The 18,956-nt window shown below is 41.1% G+C and overlaps 2 protein-coding genes across 2 annotated transcripts in view; one reads left to right on the top strand and one right to left on the bottom strand.

Annotated features, from left to right (window-relative positions):
* Positions 1-1,021: 1,021 nt before the first annotated feature.
* gadd45ab (growth arrest and DNA-damage-inducible, alpha, b) lies at positions 1,022-4,366 on the top strand. Its single transcript, XM_062997309.1, has 4 exons — positions 1,022-1,136; positions 2,428-2,529; positions 2,625-2,841; positions 3,996-4,366. Exons 1-4 carry the CDS (start codon positions 1,087-1,089, stop codon positions 4,107-4,109), a joined length of 483 nt encoding a protein of 160 aa, XP_062853379.1. The 5' UTR covers positions 1,022-1,086; the 3' UTR covers positions 4,110-4,366.
* A 10,478-nt stretch (positions 4,367-14,844) lies between these two features.
* Positions 14,845-18,956, bottom strand: part of gng12b (guanine nucleotide binding protein (G protein), gamma 12b) — a 90,406-nt gene continuing 86,294 nt past the window's right edge. Inside the window, exon 5 of the mRNA XM_062997310.1 lies at positions 14,845-18,898. Coding sequence (XP_062853380.1) covers positions 18,773-18,898 — 126 coding nt within the window. The 3' untranslated portion in view covers positions 14,845-18,772. The remainder of the gene's footprint in view (positions 18,899-18,956) is intronic.

Genomic DNA, 18,956 nt, shown 5'->3' on the forward strand with positions numbered 1-18,956 from the left:
AGTCATTGAATCTGTCCTGTGCACATCCATCACAGTGTGGTTCAGTTCAGCCACAAAACAGGACAGATGCAGATTGCAAAGAGTGGTGGATAGAGCGGCAAAAATCATCGGTGCTCCTTTGCCCACCCTCCAGGACTTATACACAACAAGGACCAGAAACCGGGCAGAAAAAATTATCACAGACTTCTCACACCCTGGACACGAACTCTTTAACCTCCTACCCTCTGGCAGGCGCTACAGAGCCCTGAACACAAAATCAAACAGACACTGTAACAGTTTCTTTCCAAACTCATCAATAACAAAAATTGAACTGCTGTTTACTGTTGTTTACATGCCACACTGCACTTTATACATGCTGTATAATACCGTAACTGCATCTTACCTTACTCAACTATTTATTTTACACTATTTTTATATTTTCTGTACATATGCAAATTCTGCTGAACATGTAAATGTGTACATTGTCTACATAGTCTTGTCTGTATATTGTATTGTTTGTAAATTGTAGAGTCTACATAGTCTTGTCTGTATATTGTGTTGTTTGTAAATTGTAGAGAGCTAACAACAGCCGGAAACAAATTCCTTGTGTGTGTAAACATACTTGGCGAATAAAGCTGATTCTGTTTCTGATTCTGATTAGGGTTAAGGTATTGGTTTAGAAATGTCTTTAGTGAGCTCGCTTTGTGTACAGTGGTACATTCATGCAGAAACAGGTAAGAAACGCATTTTTTAATGAATAAAGCAAACAAATGAACTTAATTATAATTGTAATTTCAATCATTGCTATTGTTGCACAAAGGATCTGGTCATGTGCAGACTTCAGTCCGGAGTGCATTGTCTGCCTGGTTATAGCAAGCGACCAATAGGAATTTAGTATGCAAATTAGGTCGTAAAGAAATATTTTGATTGGTGATGACTCACACGCTGCTGGGCAGATCTGACCAATAAGCGCGCGGTATGTAAATGAGGCGGGGTATGAGAGGCTCTGAGCGGCTTTGTTCGCACGTTAGTCTGTGGTGACCGTTCAGAGTCTCGCGCTCTCGCTCGCGCTGTTCTGGATTACCTTGGAAACGGATTATTTACCTGATGTGCAATATGACCTATGAGGAGTTTTGTGGAGAAAACGCTACAGAAAGGTAAATATAATGTATATTTACACTTTATATCATGTGTAACTCTACAGTTTAAATTGTATTTTATTAAGCTTAATCTATGAAGACTGAGATGCTGCCTTCAGCGGCTCACCGGGAACATAATCCCTACTACTGAACATCTATAGGACAGATCCGGCAACAGTTTCATTTAGGCATAAACCAAATATGCAGTTGCAATTTATGCCATTTTTATTTGCACAGACTTGAAAAGAGTTTGCACATTCAGAAAACGTTTGCAAGAATTTGCCTACAGATGTCAAACTGCAAGAACTTTAGAATTAAACACATTTTACAAAACATCTGACAGCTTCTGCAGGATTCTGGCTCAGACCTGGAAATAAAAATATGCAAACATTTAAACATCCAGTTCCAAACACAATTTGGGTGAAATATGGTCAAAAATGATGTGGACACACTTGCAGCTATAACAGCCTACACTCTAATGTCTCTTTACACAAGATCTTTAGTCTTCAAAATAAAGAATCATACACAATATGGTCAAACGAATGTGGACACACTTGCAGCTATAACAGCCTACACTCTTCTTGGTCGAGAAAGCCTGACTCAGAATCGATGTCTAACTTCAACCACAATAAAATGTGCAAACTGTGGCTTCGAGTTTTCAAACCGTGTCCCTTTAATTTTGGCCAACAAGGACATTTGCATTTTATGTAATTATTTCCATTTGACTTATTACCTTTGGGATAACACAAAAACATGTAAAACACTTTTATTGCTATACTATGGTATAGAGATGGATCAGTAAGAGAGATGTGGATCTGCAAAGGTTTGCACATTTGAAATAATATGGACCGTCTGTTGTGAAAACTATAAATATGTCTATATTCTTTGCACAAATAATGCAGCTTTCTAAATGCTTTTCACTGAACATTACAATACATTTCTTTCTCTAATATTCTATTAAAACAGCAGTACTTAACTTATTTGTGAAGACCTCTCTGTTTGAAATGCATTGTTGCATGCAACTTGCATCATAGCATTTGGTGACAGTTCTCCAATTACCAGTTAAACAGATAGTGGCAAAACAAAAGCGAATCTATTGTTACAACTGTTTTAACAGTAGAAGTTACAAACCACAGCTTTAGGTGTAAATTTTAGAGGTTGGGAACTGTAACTGCCTCTATATGAAGGTTTTTGCTTGCAGACTTGCATGCATGTTACTCATGATGCACTGCAAATTATGTAAAGATAATTAAATGTCATGACTTGGCTTACTTTGGATAAACTCACAGTTTGTGCACATTTTTTGCAGAATGGACTCTGTGGCAAAGGCGCTGGAAGAAGTCCTGACCGCTTCATTACCTCAGGGCTGCATCACTGTGGGAGTCTACGAGGCTGCAAAGTCACTCAACGTGTAAGTTTACCGAGCTTGACGTTCTTTATTCATCCTGCTCATGTAACGCTGTGCTTTTAGAGTTGTAACACCTGTTCTCTGATCATTTTCTGCAGAGATCCAGATAACGTGGTCTTGTGTCTGCTGGCGACGGATGAGGAGGACGTCCAGGACGTCGCCCTGCAGATCCACTTCACGCTTATCCAGGCGTTCTGCTGTGAAAACGACATCAATATCCTGCGTGTGAACAACATGAGAAGGTTGGCAGAGATCCTGGAGGGTGTCAGACCTATCGGGGGAGAGCCCATAGACTTGCACTGCATCCTTGTCACGGTACGTGTCATTTCCCTAATGCAAAAGAGTTTCTCAAATGGGGTTATAGTACCCTCTGTCTAGTTTAGTTGGTAGAATAGGGCATTTGAAACAAAAGCAGAATGTATAACATTGTGTGCACATGTTGGTTCTAATTTGCAAGTTACATCAGCTAAAATGGCAAGTCTCAGCTAAAGTTTTAACCCAACTACAACAGTGGACTACGTCCAGTTAAGTTTTCCCTATTGTATTCTGCAAAACATTGCATTAAAGGCTCTTATAATCCTTAAATCAGATGGTTTTTTTAAACATTTTTCTGAAGAAAACTTGCTCTTCTAAATGGGTACTTTGTTTAGACCTTTAAAAGAGGGTACTGTAGCCAAGAAATGAGAATAAACGGCCTGTGTTTCAATAAGCATGCTAATGCCTCAAAGCCGCCCTCCACTCAGAGGGATTGGCGTTCATGCATACTCATCATGATGCAGCTCAGATTGTTCTTGGCTTGCTGTTTGCATGCGAATGGTTTTGCACTTCAGTTATTGGACTGAGAGACTTAAAGGTTTTAGCCACCGGGTTGTAAAAAATTGCCGGATCTGTTCATGTGTGATGTGGCATACCAGTCAGTCTGCTGTGCAAATTGGCAGCACTACAGGCCCATCTGACTCTCGTTACCCAGCTTAGGCAGCTGCTTGGGCCGACTTTAGAGCACTTCCTGCAGAGGGTTTGCACAAACAGAAAGCATTTCTTGGAAGGGAAGTTCTCTGAAGTGACCACCAGTTACCAGCAAATTACTACGAACTTCGCAAGAAGTTGAAGCATTCAGTGTTAAACTTACTACATGAGCTCTTTCTGCATCTGCACCAGGAATGCCATGAGCTAAACCCAAGTATCAGATATCAGTCTTTTTGTTTTGGACTAAGATGACACAAATCACCCACATAAACAGGGAAACCAAACTATCTTCAAGTCACCACCATCATGGCTGGGCTGTGTTCACAACTTGGTTTGCTTGGTTAATGTAAACAATTGTACACTAAAAGCTCAGATATCATAATGGGTTTGAAAAGGAGAAAAAACAATCAGTACATCGTTTCTCTGCACTATCCAGTTTGCGTGCAAACCCTTTTGTTCCATTTTAACCTCAGTGATTAATTTGCATTTGTGTTGCTTTGCAGAAACCTCAGTCGTCTGCATGCAAAGATCCAGCGCTGAGCAAACTGAATTGTTTCTGCAGAGACAGTCGCTGCCTGGACCAGTGGGTGCCCGTCATTAACCTCCCAGAGCGATGAGACCCGACAAACACGCCTCGTCACGGAACTACTGCACTGTATTTGTGTACCTGCCTCGGCCGATTCCCCGGAACGTCTTTACGCTGCCACGAGAAGAATGACAAGAGGGGAAGACTCGCAAGGAACAAGGAAATAAATCCACCTGCCACGAGGACCAAGAGCATGGGGATTTTATTACAGAGCGAGACATGAACAGGAAGCATGACTCAGCAGGAGGAATAATAAATGCCAGCTCTAGTTTTACTGGAAACCCAAATCGAAGGACCTTAGCAGAAACTGAGTCATGTGAGAGGACCAGGATAAATGGAAGGGACTGGTCTGAGCACCACACTGATGGATTACTAAATCACTCTGGAATCTAGAGGGGACTTTTAACTTATGATCTTTAATATAATAATATGTAATATCTATTTAAAGTGGAGGTTTTTAAATTTTTCAACACGGATGGGTTACTACTTTCATAATGCTGGACTGTTTGTACAATTTCTGTCTGTCAGTTTTGTCTGTGTTAATTTATCTACTGGTATTTATATGTTTGTACGTAAGTTTTTGTGCAAATGTTGAAGAATAAAAAAAGATAAAATAATATTTTGGGCGTTGGTGCCTTTTTGTAGGCTTGCAGAAACTACCAAGCATGCTTATGCAGCTTACAACACAAAAGCAAAGTCTTTCTAATGAAGTCTCTTTACTTGGAAGGCATTTATGCATTGACGTAAGAAGCCATGCAAAAACCAGGCACATATCTACACTACATGGTCAAAAGTACAGGGACTCTTAATGATTGAGTTTCACTTTTCATTTACATCAACCACTTGCTAACCAGGCCACACCTATTGCTAACAGGTGAATAAAAAAAATCATTTCTGTGTAAAGGACTGTTTCATGTTCTGGCATGACATGTGGCATGTGCACAAGGTAAGGTCTATAGTCCATGGTTTGACAAGTTTGAAGGAACTTCAGTAGCCTGCACACAGGCCTCATCTTAACCCTGTTAAACAACTTTGAATTAACTGAACTGTCGATTAAAAACTAGGCCTAAAAATAGGCACAGATCGTCACTAATACACTTTAAAATCATGTGGAAAGCCTTTCAAGATTTATATCCAGTATACACTGATCAGGCATAACATTAAAACCACCTCCTTGTTTCTACACTCACTGTCCATTTTATCAGCTCCACTTACCATATAGAAGCACTTTGTAGTTCTACAATTACTGACTGTAGTCCATCTGTTTCTCTGCATGCTTTTTTTAGTCCCCTTTCATGCTGTTCTTCAATGGTCAGGACCCCCACAGGACCACTACAGAGCAGGTATTATTTGGGTGGTGGATGATTCTCAGCACTGCAGTAACACTGACATGGTGGTGGTGTGTTAGTGTGTGTTGTGCTGGTATGAGTGGATCAGACACAGCAGCGCTGCTGGAGTTTGTAAATACCGTGTCCACTCACTGTCCACTCTATTAGACACTCCTACCTAGTTGGTCCACCTTGTAGATGTAAAGTCAGAGACGATCGCTCATCTATTGCTGCTGTTTGAGTCGGTCATCTTCTAGACCTTCATCAGTGGTCACAGGACGCTGCTCACGGGGCGCTGTTGACTGGATATATTTTTGGTTAGTGTACTATTCTCAGTCCAGCAGGGACAGTGAGGTGTTTAAAAACTCCAGCAGCGCTGCTGTGTCTGATCCACTCATACCAGCACAACACACACTAACACACCACCACCATGTCAGTGTCACTGCAGTGCTGAGAATGATCCACCACCCAAATAATACCTGCTCTGTGGTGGTCCTGTGGGGGTCCTGACCATTAAAAAACAGCATGAAAGGGGGCTAACAAAGCATGCAGAGAAACAGATGGACTACATTCAGTAATTGTAGAACTACAAAGTGCTCCTATATGGTAAGTGAAAGACTCGGTTCTATTTTGTCTTTTCTGTTTGCTTTTTGTTTTGTTTTGTACTGTTAATTATTTGTTGTACTATGCTACTGGGGCTTTAATTTCCTTCGGGATCAATAAAGTATCTATCTATCTATCTATCTATCTATCTATCTATCTATCTATCTATCTATCTATCTATCTATCTATCTATCTATCTGATAAAATGAACAGTGAGTGTAGAAACAAGGAGGTGGTTTTAATGTTATGGCTGATCGGTGTAGTTTTAATCTGCTGCTTTTGATTTTTGTTTCTTGTGTCACTTTAACTTTTCATTAAGTCAGCTATCAGCTTTCAGCTATCATTACTATTACTCAAGTGTACGTATCAGGAATCTCAAGCAACACTGGGCATTACACAAGATGTGGCAGAACAGGATACAGCTGTTAGTGAAGCAGCTACACAGCAGTATGGGTCTGGAACACCCAGGTCTTGACCTGTGTTTGACCACTTCTGAATTAAATGAGTTTTTTAAATTTTTGTATTATTTTGTATTTATTATTCTGGCATCAAAATCAATTAATCAAAAGTCAAATCTGTCAAATCAGCCAAAATCAGTATCATCAGAAACAAAATGTTCCCGATGCCCCAATTCCTTTGTGTACTCAAACAAGTTTTGCCATGTTGCAGTTCCAGCGCCTGATAAAAAAATGCCCCAGCAGCTTCATGTTCTGCATCATAAGCACAAAATATAGACAAGGGTGGCAATCTCACCGTGTATCGTACTCCTGCTTTGTTTTGCCAACACTAAAACAAGGACAGAGCCCGGTGCAAACAGCCCACACCCTTTCACTACCTCCACCAAATATAGACGCACTAATGCGCTCTGACAGCAAAGGAACTCTGTTCCGGTCCCTCCTGCACCTGCGCCGTGGCTGACGGACTGGCCTCCGGGGTCTGGTGTCTTTACACAAAACACAAGATAACCCTCGCCGAGCCGAAAATAGCACCAGCTCAGAGAGAAAGAGAGACTGAAGTCTACCTAGCAGCAGGACATTACTAATGTGGGGCTGTTCCAGGGACAAAAGAGGCCTGAAAGAAATGCAGATGGCATGAGTCAAGGCCAGTCAGACGTGTACACGGCTAATAATAGATCTAAACGCGGGCCGAAGGCTTCCTGTTGTAGCTGAAGGGAAAAGGGTTGAAAGGGATAAATTCTATGAGCTTGTGCTGTAAAACAATCACAGTGGCCTTTTCACTTGACCTGACCAAAACTGGGTAACATTTATTCTAGGGGGAGGGGGGTAATTAAGGGTTCTGCCTACTTTTGTGGCTGTTCAGTACTGACGCTAAAGTGGCGTCAGAGGCATCAGGAATCTGATGCATCCAGAGGCTGGGGGGGTGCCACGGGGGCATGGTCGTTTACATCACTTTGAATTTTTAGTAGTAGCCTAGTAACAGGGGGTTTAACAAGGAAAAGTAAACACCTGATACACTTGCCATCAAGTGCCTCAAGTCACGAGAACACTGTTCCTAGGCATCTAGTAAACTATGAACTAGCTAGTGGCTACAGAAAAAGAATTAGTTTAATTATTTCGCTATTAAGTTTTTATACAGACAATCTACATGCACAATGAAACTTATAATAAAAGAAAACTGTTGGGAATACAAACATTTACCTCAGAAGTGTTGCTAAATTGCTAAGAATAGACATGCAACTAAAATTACGAGTTCAAAATTAGCTAGCTAGAATGTAGCTGTAAAGTAAAACTAACTGCCTTTGTCTTTCTTTTTTCTTTTCTATTTTCCCCCACTTCTTTCCCCCAATTTTTCTCCCCTATTCTAGTCTTGTCCAATTGCCCTAAATGCGTCCTCTATACTGGTTCGACCCTTCACCGCTGACTGAGGACGCCTCTCAACTGACTTGCGCCCCCTCCGGTACGCAATCAGTACAGACTGCATTTTTCACCAGCATGAGTCGAGTTCATACACTAATGGACGCTGTGTACGGAGGGCCACACCCCCATCAGCATTATTCCTCAGCCCTGTGCAGGCGCCATCAGTCAGCCAGCACAAGTAGTGGGGGTTCACATGGGCAAATTATGACTCACTATAAATGGCACATCTCTCTGTGAGAATCCACCACTGACTGACTGGTGTATAGAAGTGGCTGGTGACTTCACACATAGATGAAAAGACAGGTTAAGACTTCTAGTCTGCAGCCCTCCTTAGCTCTATGCTGCATTGGGGTGGTAAAACTTGCAGAAGGATTCCGATAGGGAATTAGGAATAACTAAATTGCAGGAAACTTTGTTGTTCACTGTGGGTCAACAATCTTAGAATCTAAGAACAGTGCAGGATGGGAAAGGAACCGATTCTTAAAAATCAGACTGCAGACTCAATCCCCCAAAACTCAATCTGCATTATACAATCTCCAGAACTCTATGGTAATAAATATGAAGTAGCAAAACATTATTATATAAAAGTGGTATATAGTATAATATTATACATAACAGTGATATAGCATGCATTGAGGTGGTAACACTTGCAAAAGGATTCTGATAGGGATTTGGGAATAACTAAACTGGGATAAAAAGCAACAATGCAAAAAAATGAACGAGTAGCACAAGAGTGCTTTATGCAAAATGAAACACAAAACAAAACCCTCCAGAGACTCGGTGTCTGCAGAGCAGAGGGAGTGGACGTTTCTGCACCAGGTAGATTTTGGAGCTGAACACTGCTGACATTATGTCCCTCCAGCACGCACGTGGATTTCTCTAAACCACCGTGCCGTTAGTTTCACAGGGAGAAAGGAAAGAATGCAGCCAAAGCCAAAGGGAGGGCAGACATTCATGGGTTTGTGGGGCGTGACATTATTGGCCATTCCCATGACTTGAGGAATGCAAATGTTACGGGGAGGACTAACGTCAACTGCACAGGTCGAAACCAGCCAGCGTTAAGTGCAAACAAAGGGCAGAAACGTCCAAATGGCAGCTGTATACAAAATGAAGTGACTTGTTTGTCCTGCATCATAAAACAATGAAATGTAACTCGTAGCTCAATGTGGTTTTAATAATCCTGTTAGACACAACTAAGTTGTGGTGCCAGTTTCCTTTTTTAAATGGTTTAGACAGTAAGACAAATTAGTTTGTTGTCTAAAAGGTTGAGACAAAGGCATGTTTACTAAAATGCTACATCATCTTACCTTTTAGACCTTTTAATGGTTTGGGAACTGAGGACACTAACTGTTGCAGTTTTGCATATTTTTTCTCCATTGTAACTTGATACGAGACTTCAGCTGCTCAAGTCTGTAGTTTCTGAATCTCCTCTTCATGATGCTCCATATATTTCAATCAGAGACAGATCAGGACTGCAGGCAGGCACCCTCCCACAAGGGTGCCACTCTCAGTTCTTGTGGCAAAGCTGGCAGGCTTTATGGTGTCAGTGCAGCAGATAAAGCCAGGACCAGGCAGCAAACAGGCTAAACAGACAGTCTTCACCTTGAGACATCACCTACATACTGTATGTTAGGTCACAAACTCTTGACACTGTGGCTGTGTCCTGCATCATTTATAAATGAAAACATTCTCAAAATGATGTTTTAATAACCTCAAGAGCATTAATCTGAATTATCCTGGTTAAAAACAATGATAAAGTCAAATTTAATGTTAGAAACTACTAAACAGTTGATCACTTGCATCTAAAGTCATAATAGTAAGTGAAATTATCACAAAAGTTATTGACAATTCTTTCACGAAGATTGGCACGAAGTGGTTATCCTTTATTGGATCCTCCTTTTATACTCAATCATGATTCCCTCACCTGTTACCAATTTACCTGCTTATTGTGGAACTGTGTACCTTGAATATTCTATGAGCTCCATTTGCCTCTGTCCCAACTTTTGTTGATTGTGTTGAAGACATCACATTAAAAAAAGTTAGTCAGAATAAAACAATTGAGTAATTTCCTCTGTGAGTTAAAAATGTTAAAAAGAAATCAGATTTGTTCAGTAACACTTCTAAACATCAGATTGAATCATAGCCAAGCATGGAGGTAACACGATCTGTGAACTAAATCACAAGGCCTTGTCCGTCATTCACTGTGGGTCATTCTGGGTCATCTCAGAATGACCTGATTTTAAGAATGACTGTACAGGATGGGGAAGGAACAAATTCTTAAAAATCACTCAACTGACTGGAGACTTTAATTTGCTTCAATCCCAAAAAACCCAATCTGCATTATACAATCTCCAGACTGAGGTTGACTTCGACATCTATGATAATAAACATGAAGTGTTGAACAACATTATTATATAACAGTGGTATATATAATATTATACATAACACTGATATATAACAGTGATACGTAACACTGATGTGTAACACTTACTGTACAATAACTGCACCCTCTGTTCACTGAACCATTTCTGTTAAATTCTTGCACATTTGAAATAAAAGGAATAATTTCACTATAATCAGTCTGTCATTTCTCTATGACAGTCTTGAAAAAAGTTGTTTATAGTAAAGTCACATTAATGTACATTTTATGGCCAAAAGTATGTGGACACCCCTAATGATCTGGTGACCATCACAGAGCCCTGAATTTAACCACACTGACCAACTTATGAAAAAATGAGCTCATAAGTTATAAGCCATGGCCTTTTTGTTTAACATCAGTTCCTGACATCACATTCCTGACATGTTCTTTTGCCTGAAAAGGCACAAATTCCCACAGAGACATTTTAAAATCTTCTGGACAGTAAAGGCTATTTTAGCTGCAAAAAAGAAAAGCAACTCTATATTAATGCCTTTGGTTTGGAAAAAGTTCCCATGGTCCAACAAGCTCAGTCAGGTGTTCACATACTTCTGGCCATATAGTGTAATTATTTATGATCCAAAACCAAAATATGCACATCATTAGCAGTCACAGTTTGACTGGAATTTTGTATGTTCTTTCAATGTTGATTTGTCCCGATTTAGTGTAGTCAATTTGTCTTCCGCTGCTGGGGAATCCCTGATTGCAGTTGAGGTGGGTATATTGCTGCCCCCGCCTCCTCTGACCCTTAACTGAACCCCTTTTTACCTATGCACTCTGCACAGACGCCTCTCTATCTGCCAATCAGGGTCCTTACACAGCATTTGAAGACCCCACCCACATAGTTCGGTCATCCCGCCCTAGCAGAACCGTGTCTGCTTCAGGCACTGCCAATTATGCCGCTAGATGGTGCCCAGCCAACCGGTGGCAATACCGAGTTTTGAACCGAGGAGTTCAGAATCTCAGCGCTGGTGTGCTAGTGGAATATCCCGCTGCGCCACCTGGGCGCCACGTTGATTTCTTTTAATTCCTTTAATTGGCTGCACTGGCTTTGTAGCTGCCCCAGGGTTTACATTCACTGACCCGACAAGAAACAAATTCTCTTTACATTCAATGTAAAGAAAAAAATCAAGACCAGACACAAGTGTTGTGAATAAAATTATATTTAGCTGGAAAAAAGCCATATGCGCCACCAGAATTTAGAATTTCTGGTGTTTTTCACAGGTCAAAGTTTCCATTTGGTAAGAACAATCCACATAAAACGGTGAGAATGAGTGCACTTCATATTCAACAATCATTTTCTATTAAAAGGCAAAAAGCATTGGTGAGACATGACAAGAATTTGTATAAAATCCGCTTTAGAGGGTGTTTGCTTCTAAATATGCTTCTGATTACTAACAGGTCATGAGAAAGAGCTTTTAATACTTTTTAGAGAAAATACTAAATATAAAATATACCACTAAATAACACAGTAGATGGTGTGTTTCTGTAATGCTGATATTTTATAGAAACCTGATCAGATTTGAACGGCTCACCGACTTCTGTGTGGTTTAATAGGTTTTATGTTTATGACTGCAGTCCTGATCTATCAGCCTTTACTGAGTGATCACTATTGAGCTCAGCAGCGAGGTTCCAGGGGTAAAATTCATTCCATTCCATTTCCACCAAAGCAAGTATGTTATTTGATTAATCATGTTAAACCTATCAAGACTGACTGGGTATGAGCTATGAGATTAACGAATGCTGATATACAAGTCGCTCAGTTGGGACAGTGGTCTATAATCCCTCTGGAGTGTTTGATCTTGCGAGTTCAAATCTCAGCAGAGCCACTGACCTGGCCATGTGTTCACACAAACACAACTGGCCGTGTCTGAGGGAGGGAAGATCGGATGAAATCTCTGGGACTGGTCAGGCTTCTGCATGAGTTGGGGTCATATAGAACTTAGTAAGGCTCTCTCAACGTAATACAGCTCTGTGTGGAAACCAAACACTGATAGGTGATGAGAATAATACATGGCTCAAATTGACACCACTGTAAAAGTGATAGCAGGAATTATGAACACAGCTGAGCCGTTGGTCCAGGAAACTTCAATTTGCAAGCAAATAAGAATCCTATTTGTTGTGTGCTCTTATGGCATTATTTGCATTGCATTATGGGATTTGCACAGTCTTTCACCTCTGGCTTTATCCCATTTTCCAGCCTCCTATTGTGCACTTGGAGCCATTTAGGGGAGCTTTGCACTAATGCTATAAAAGCAGACCTGGACAAAATAATGAGAGGTTGGTTTAGGATGCTGCTGATGTCTGAATATCAGTGGATTTGTTGGTGTTTTCAGTTCTCTGCTTCTTATAAAGACTTTACTTTATTTTTGCATTTTGCGTTCTTATTCAGCCCATTGGAATGATAGAGACACAGTGTGAGCTGGCCAAGGATCAGTTTAATGCACAAAGAAGGCGTTACTTCATTGCTCTGTATAGTCGAGACTGAGGAGCTGGATGAGTGATAAAGTCTGGGTTGAGGTGCATTATCGTTATCCTAAAGTGAGTCCCTTAATTGACAGGTACTCTGTTGACTTCAGTGTAGTCCATGTGTTTACTTCTGTGTTACATAAGAGGGAATGTAACCCTTTTTTTAATGCTTTTCCAAACGGTCTACAGATAAAAATAAGTAGAATTTGTACCTCTGGAACCAGAACTGCTGAAAAGTGACCCTCACTGTTGAATTCTGTTAGCATAGTTAACAAGCCAACCGCCCTTGACCTGGCAGTGGTATAGCCTGAACCAGCAACCTTCCAATTAATAGTCCAGTGCAAAATTATTGTACTAGTACTGTGAACAAAACTTACTGAAGACAATTTACTAACCACGTCAAAATTTGTGCTAAATTATTCTCTTAACATTAGCATATAGCAAAATACTTATACTGTTTATCCTGAGGCTTCAGTTACTGAAATACGTTTACAGAACCGCACATAGTGTCTTCATTTTTATGAAGTTCTTTAACCTGTTCTGGACTGCAGTACTTAACACCGATCAGCCATAACATTAAAACCACTTCATTGTTTCTACACTCACTGTCCATTTTATCAGCTCCACTTACCATATAGAAGCACTTTGTAGTTCTACAATTACTGACTGTAGTCCATCTGTTTCTCTACATATCTTTTTAACCCGCTTTCATGATGTTCTTCAATGGTCAGGACCCCCACAGGACCCCCACAGAGCAGGTATTATTTAGGTGGTGGATCATTCTCAGCACTGCAGTGACACTGACATGGTGGTGGTGGTGTGTTAGTGTGTGTTGTGCTGGTATGAGTGGATCAGACACAGCAGCGCTGATGGAGTTTTTAAACACCTCACCGTCACTGCTGGACTGAGAATAGTCCACCGACCAAAAATATCCAGCCAACAGCGTCCCATGGGCAAGGTCCTGTGACCACTGATGAAGGTCTAGAAGATGACCGACTCAAACAGCAGCAGTAGATGAGCGATCGTCTCTGACTTTACATCGGACCAACTAGGTAGGAGTCTCTAATAGAGTGAACAGTGAGTGGACACGGTATTTAAAAACTCCAGCAGCGCTGCTGTGTCTGATCCACTCATACCAGCAAAACACACACTAACACACCACCACCATGTCAGTGTCACTGCAGTGCTGAGAATGATCCACCACCTAAATAATACCTGCTCTGTGGTGGTCCTGTGGGGGTCCTGACCATTGAAGAACAGCATGAAAGCAGGTTAAAAAGATATGTAGAGAAACAGATGGACTACAGTCAGTAATTGTAGAACTACAAAGTGCTTCTGTGGAGCTGATAAAATGGACAGTGAGTGTAGAAACAAGGAGGTGGTTTTAATGTTATGGATGATCGGTGTATTTACTAGTGTTTAGCAATGAAAAACCTTTCAGCTGCATGGTGAGTAATCATTAGCATAGCATAAGTTTGCAGGATTCCTATTATTAACCATGGTAGCCACATGCTAATCTATTCCTTTCAACCCTACATGTACCAAAGGCATTGCTCTCTTTATCATGAGGCTCTGGTGATACACAGTGTACAGGACTGCAGGTGCTAGTTCACAGTAGAGGAACCCTAGAGCATGTAAGGTTAGCGTTATACTTGATTTTAACTACATGTACGTTTAAAAAATGGAAAGGAGTTCCACAAAATTTTGGAGTGTGTGTGTGGCAATCTGTGCCCATTCAGTCAAGAAAAAGTTTAAGGTCAGGCACTGATGTTGGACGAGAAGGCCTGGCTTGCAATCGTCCCATAAATTGTTCACTGAAGGCCTCTGGAGTTTCTCCCCACCAAGCCATGTTTTAACTGGTAGTAATGACTGGTATAAACAGTGGGGAAAGTATAGCGCAATGTTATAGGAATGAAGACTTGTTATACCTGTTATATAATGTTATAGCACCAGAAACTAAACCTGCATAGGTTACTTATGCACTATCACAGTTCCTGTTTAGTTGGGGCCAGTAAGGGGGCCCTGAATAATAATGCTGTAAAAGCAGCCATAAAAATGACAACAGGGAATTGCTAACTGGTAACGATGTTTGTTTGTTTATTAGGATTTTAACGTCATGTTTTACACTTTAATTACATTCATGACAGGAACGGTAGTTACTCATTACACAAGATTCATCAGTTCACAAGGTTATATCAAACACAGTCATGGACAATTTATTGTCTCCAATTCATCTCACTTGCACGTCTTTGGACTGTGGGAGGAAACCAGAGCTCCCGGAGGAAACCCACGCGGACACGGGGAGAACATGCAAACTCCACACAGAAAGGACCCGGACCGCCCCGCCTGAGGATCAAACCCAGGACCTTCTTGCTGTGAGGCGACAGTGCTACCCACTTAGACACCGTGTATAGTGGTGGGGAAATATAGCACAATGTTACAGGAATTAAGATTTGTTATACCTGTTATATAACGTTATAGCACCAGGAACTAAAACTGCTACTTATGCACTATCATAGTTCCTGTTTAGTTGGGGCCAGTGAGGGGGTGCTGAATAATAGTGCCATAAAAGCAGCCATGAAAATGACAACAGGAAGTTGCTAACTGGTAATGAATTAAGACACAGCTGATAGTGAAAGCACACTGGATTTGGCTGACCGGTTTACGTTTCTCTTCTCTCCCTATTTGAGTCTTGGATTTGTCTTTGTTTCTTTCCTGACAAACCACCACAATCCCCTAGAAGCTGAACTGGACTCCCTTATGCTCCTGTGGACTCCCATCATTTGTGGATGGGAAATTCTAGCCCCAGTAATACCACAGATGTTCATTATTGTGAATTAAAGAGACTTTTCTGTTTTCTGTTGTGCTACTCTGGAGCCCATATATGGCATATAATGCCACAGATGAATAAAAAATGAGTGAGTGACCATGTTAACAACGCTGCTTGTGTAGCAGCTGTGTGGGTACATGTATGCATAGTTAAGCATCAAGTATAATGCCAACCTTAGAGCATATAGGCAGCGCAAGTGAAAGCAGGAATACTTGATTAAGGCTTTTTTGTAAGTTTCTGGCTTATTTTCGCCAGTCGTGTGATTATACATGAGAAAATACATCAGAAATGTACTTACACTGATATACACTTATTCACATAAAAACAAACAGACTGCATGGCACTATGCATTAGGAAGTAGAACAGAAAATGTTACGATATCGCACATGTAAACATGGAATGTTTAATTTCAGGCTAACAGTCACTGCGATAATTACAAGGAATGCTATTGTAGCTTATTAGCTCAGCATGGAATAAAGAAGCACTGGCAGTGACTATAGAAGTTTTAGAACTATTGCTGGTCTGGTCAGAATGGTTACAGATTTCATCATTCAGAAGAATACCTTCACTAGAAATGAATCGAAACAATCAGCATCAAGAAATAAGGCATATAATCATTAAAGGGTTACGATAGATTAATGTACCATGATCTGTACTAAAATATATTGCTATCAGATCTACCATCAACAGGACAACATGAAAGCCAGGAAGATTTCAAGGCCAAAGGAAATCCATTAAGTGGGCAAGGGAATGTGGGTCAAACACTTTTGGCAAGTCTTGTGTAAAAATAAATCAGGCATGTAGAGTGATTTCTCTGCCCTGCACTTTGCTGTCTGGTGGCATTTGGCATTTTTCATTAGCTGCAAACGTGGCTGCATAAAGAGGAAGTGGAACACAAAGCATGGTTGGTGTAGTGGCCTACAAAAGATGTGACCTTCTCCTGACCCATCTGAAACACTCTATTGTTCAAACACAGCGAGTTAAGAAGGCAGCGCTGGTGCTCTTGAGGTTAAAATACGTAAGAGTGACGCCAATGTTCCTCGCCGATGAGCAGCGACACTCATGCAGGTCAGTCTAACCATTCAGCGGTCTTAAATCAAGGCAATTGGACTTGGGATCTAATCTTGAAGAATGTTTAGGGGCGGTGAGAAGCAGAGCTACACTGGATTTAATGCCACAGCCATAGATTCTCTGCTCCTCTTGCTTACGTAGCTAAATAAACCAGCCTGTGAACAAGAGTGGCTGGAATGTAAAACTACTCTGCCAACCTCACGAGCTGAAACTGAATACAGACCAGAAAATTGTGGGTTGTTCTCAGTCAGTTGTTTAGGCTGAGTGAACTGAGCTGGATCATCTAAGATATCCTGCAATCTAAACTGACTTTTTCCTGACTGAGTATTGTTCAGGACTGGTTTTGTTTGTTTATTAGGATTTTAATGTCATGTTTTACACTTTGGTTACATTCATGACAGAAACGGTAGTTACTCATCAGTTCACAAGGTTATATCAAACACAGTCTTGGACAATTTAGTATCTCCAGTTCACCTCACTTGCATGTTTTTGGACTGTGGGAGGAAAACGGAGCTCCAGGAGGAAACCCAGGCAGATGTGGGGAGAACATGCAGACTCCACACAGAAAGGACCCCGATTGCCCCATCTGGACCTTCTTGCTGTGAGGCGACAGTGCTACCCACTTAGCCACCGTGCCGCCCTGTTCAGGAATGGTAGAATTTGATTTACTTAATCTTTGAATTTTGATTTGACTAAGTGAATAAAACTAATATGCTGTGCGCTAGCAGTTTAGGGTCTTTACATTATAAACGTTTAGCACTTTGTTCACCATAAGGCTGTGTGCATATTGCTGCTGCACATGATGCGTGGCAACATAATACGACTGTGCCACAGAGCACCAAGCTTGAAAACAATCCACAGCTTTGACTGACAGTACTGACGGTTTATTTACACACAGTTTGGTACAAGGTGTAGGGTAGTGTAAAACGCTCTGCACCGTTGTCATTTGAAGATGTGAAAAATAAAGATAAAAACTGATATTAAAACAGTAAATCTGTAAGGTGGATAACATTCAACACGCACCATTTTATTTCCTTGGATAATGAAGTGAATTGTGACTTTCGGGGTGCAGACGTTTTTCCACCAATATGAACCTACTGGGATATTCCGCTAGCACACCAGCACTGAGTTTCAGAACTCCTCGGTTCGAATCTCGGTGTTGACACCGGTCGGTTGGGTGCCATCTAGCGGGCATAATTGGCAGTGCCTGCAGCAGATACTAATTGGCCACCGTATCTGCAGGGTGGGTACCGGACTATGTGTGTGTGGGTCTTTATATGCTGTGTAAGGACCCTGATTGGCGGAAGAGACGCCTGTGCAGAAAGCAGGGGCGAGAAGAGGAGGGGAGCGACGTGCTCTCCTCGGATGCAATCTGGTATCTCTCAGCAGCGGAAGACAAAATTGAGTCTGCTAAATTGGGAGGAAAATGGGGAGAAAATGCATTAAAAAAAGAACCTACTGGAATAGTTAACAGTTAACCAAAGCTAATCCAGTTGCCTTGACTTAGTACTACAGTGTGGGAAAGTGGTAGCTCAGCAAAAAGAATGCATGTACATGAGTAAATGTATGCAGCTCTGTTCCCACATGAAAGCCTGAACCTATAAATCCAGTTAACAATATCATCACGAGATAGAAACACGCTACTGCTGAGCTCTGCTTATAAAACGTGAGACATTAAACGGGTGTGATGATCAAAGGGAGCTGAACGGGCCTTGTGGAGTTTCGTGCTTTCTTTGGGAACTTCCCATTTTTTCTTCTCTTTTTCTTTATGTGCAGAGCCGAGTTGTTTAAACCACATCAGATACCACGATCACAGCAAAGCAATTCTCAGTTCTCACTATCAATAGAGAAAAAAACCCTCCTATCTATCACTAGCTTTGTCTCGGCACCTCCAAACTTGTTTGCTTAGCGGGTTTTGGTCTGTTTTTTTGTTGTGCAGAACAAAAGTGAAAGAGGAGTGAATATGTTTCAGTGTTTCAGAATTAAAGGGACAGTGAGAATGAGGGGGCGGTTAGCTGAATTTAAGGCGACTAGTGTATGAAAGGTAAAATATTCTCTATAAAAAAGAGGCATTGAAGAGCACAGGCTCCAGGCTTCCCGCTACAATATAGTGCACGGCTTCTTGTCCTTAAACGGGTTTTCTGAAGCTGGGATGCCCATAAGTAGTGGGTCGTACTTGGCATGTTCGTAGCAGTAATGCATGAGGTCTGCAGATGCTTTTGAAATCTGAAACATAAAAAAATGAAATGGACAAATAAATAAATCAGTATAATATATCAGTTTA

Source organism: Trichomycterus rosablanca, chromosome 6 (genome assembly GCF_030014385.1).
Source record: "Trichomycterus rosablanca isolate fTriRos1 chromosome 6, fTriRos1.hap1, whole genome shotgun sequence".
NCBI classification, from domain to species: Eukaryota; Metazoa; Chordata; class Actinopteri; order Siluriformes; family Trichomycteridae; genus Trichomycterus; species Trichomycterus rosablanca.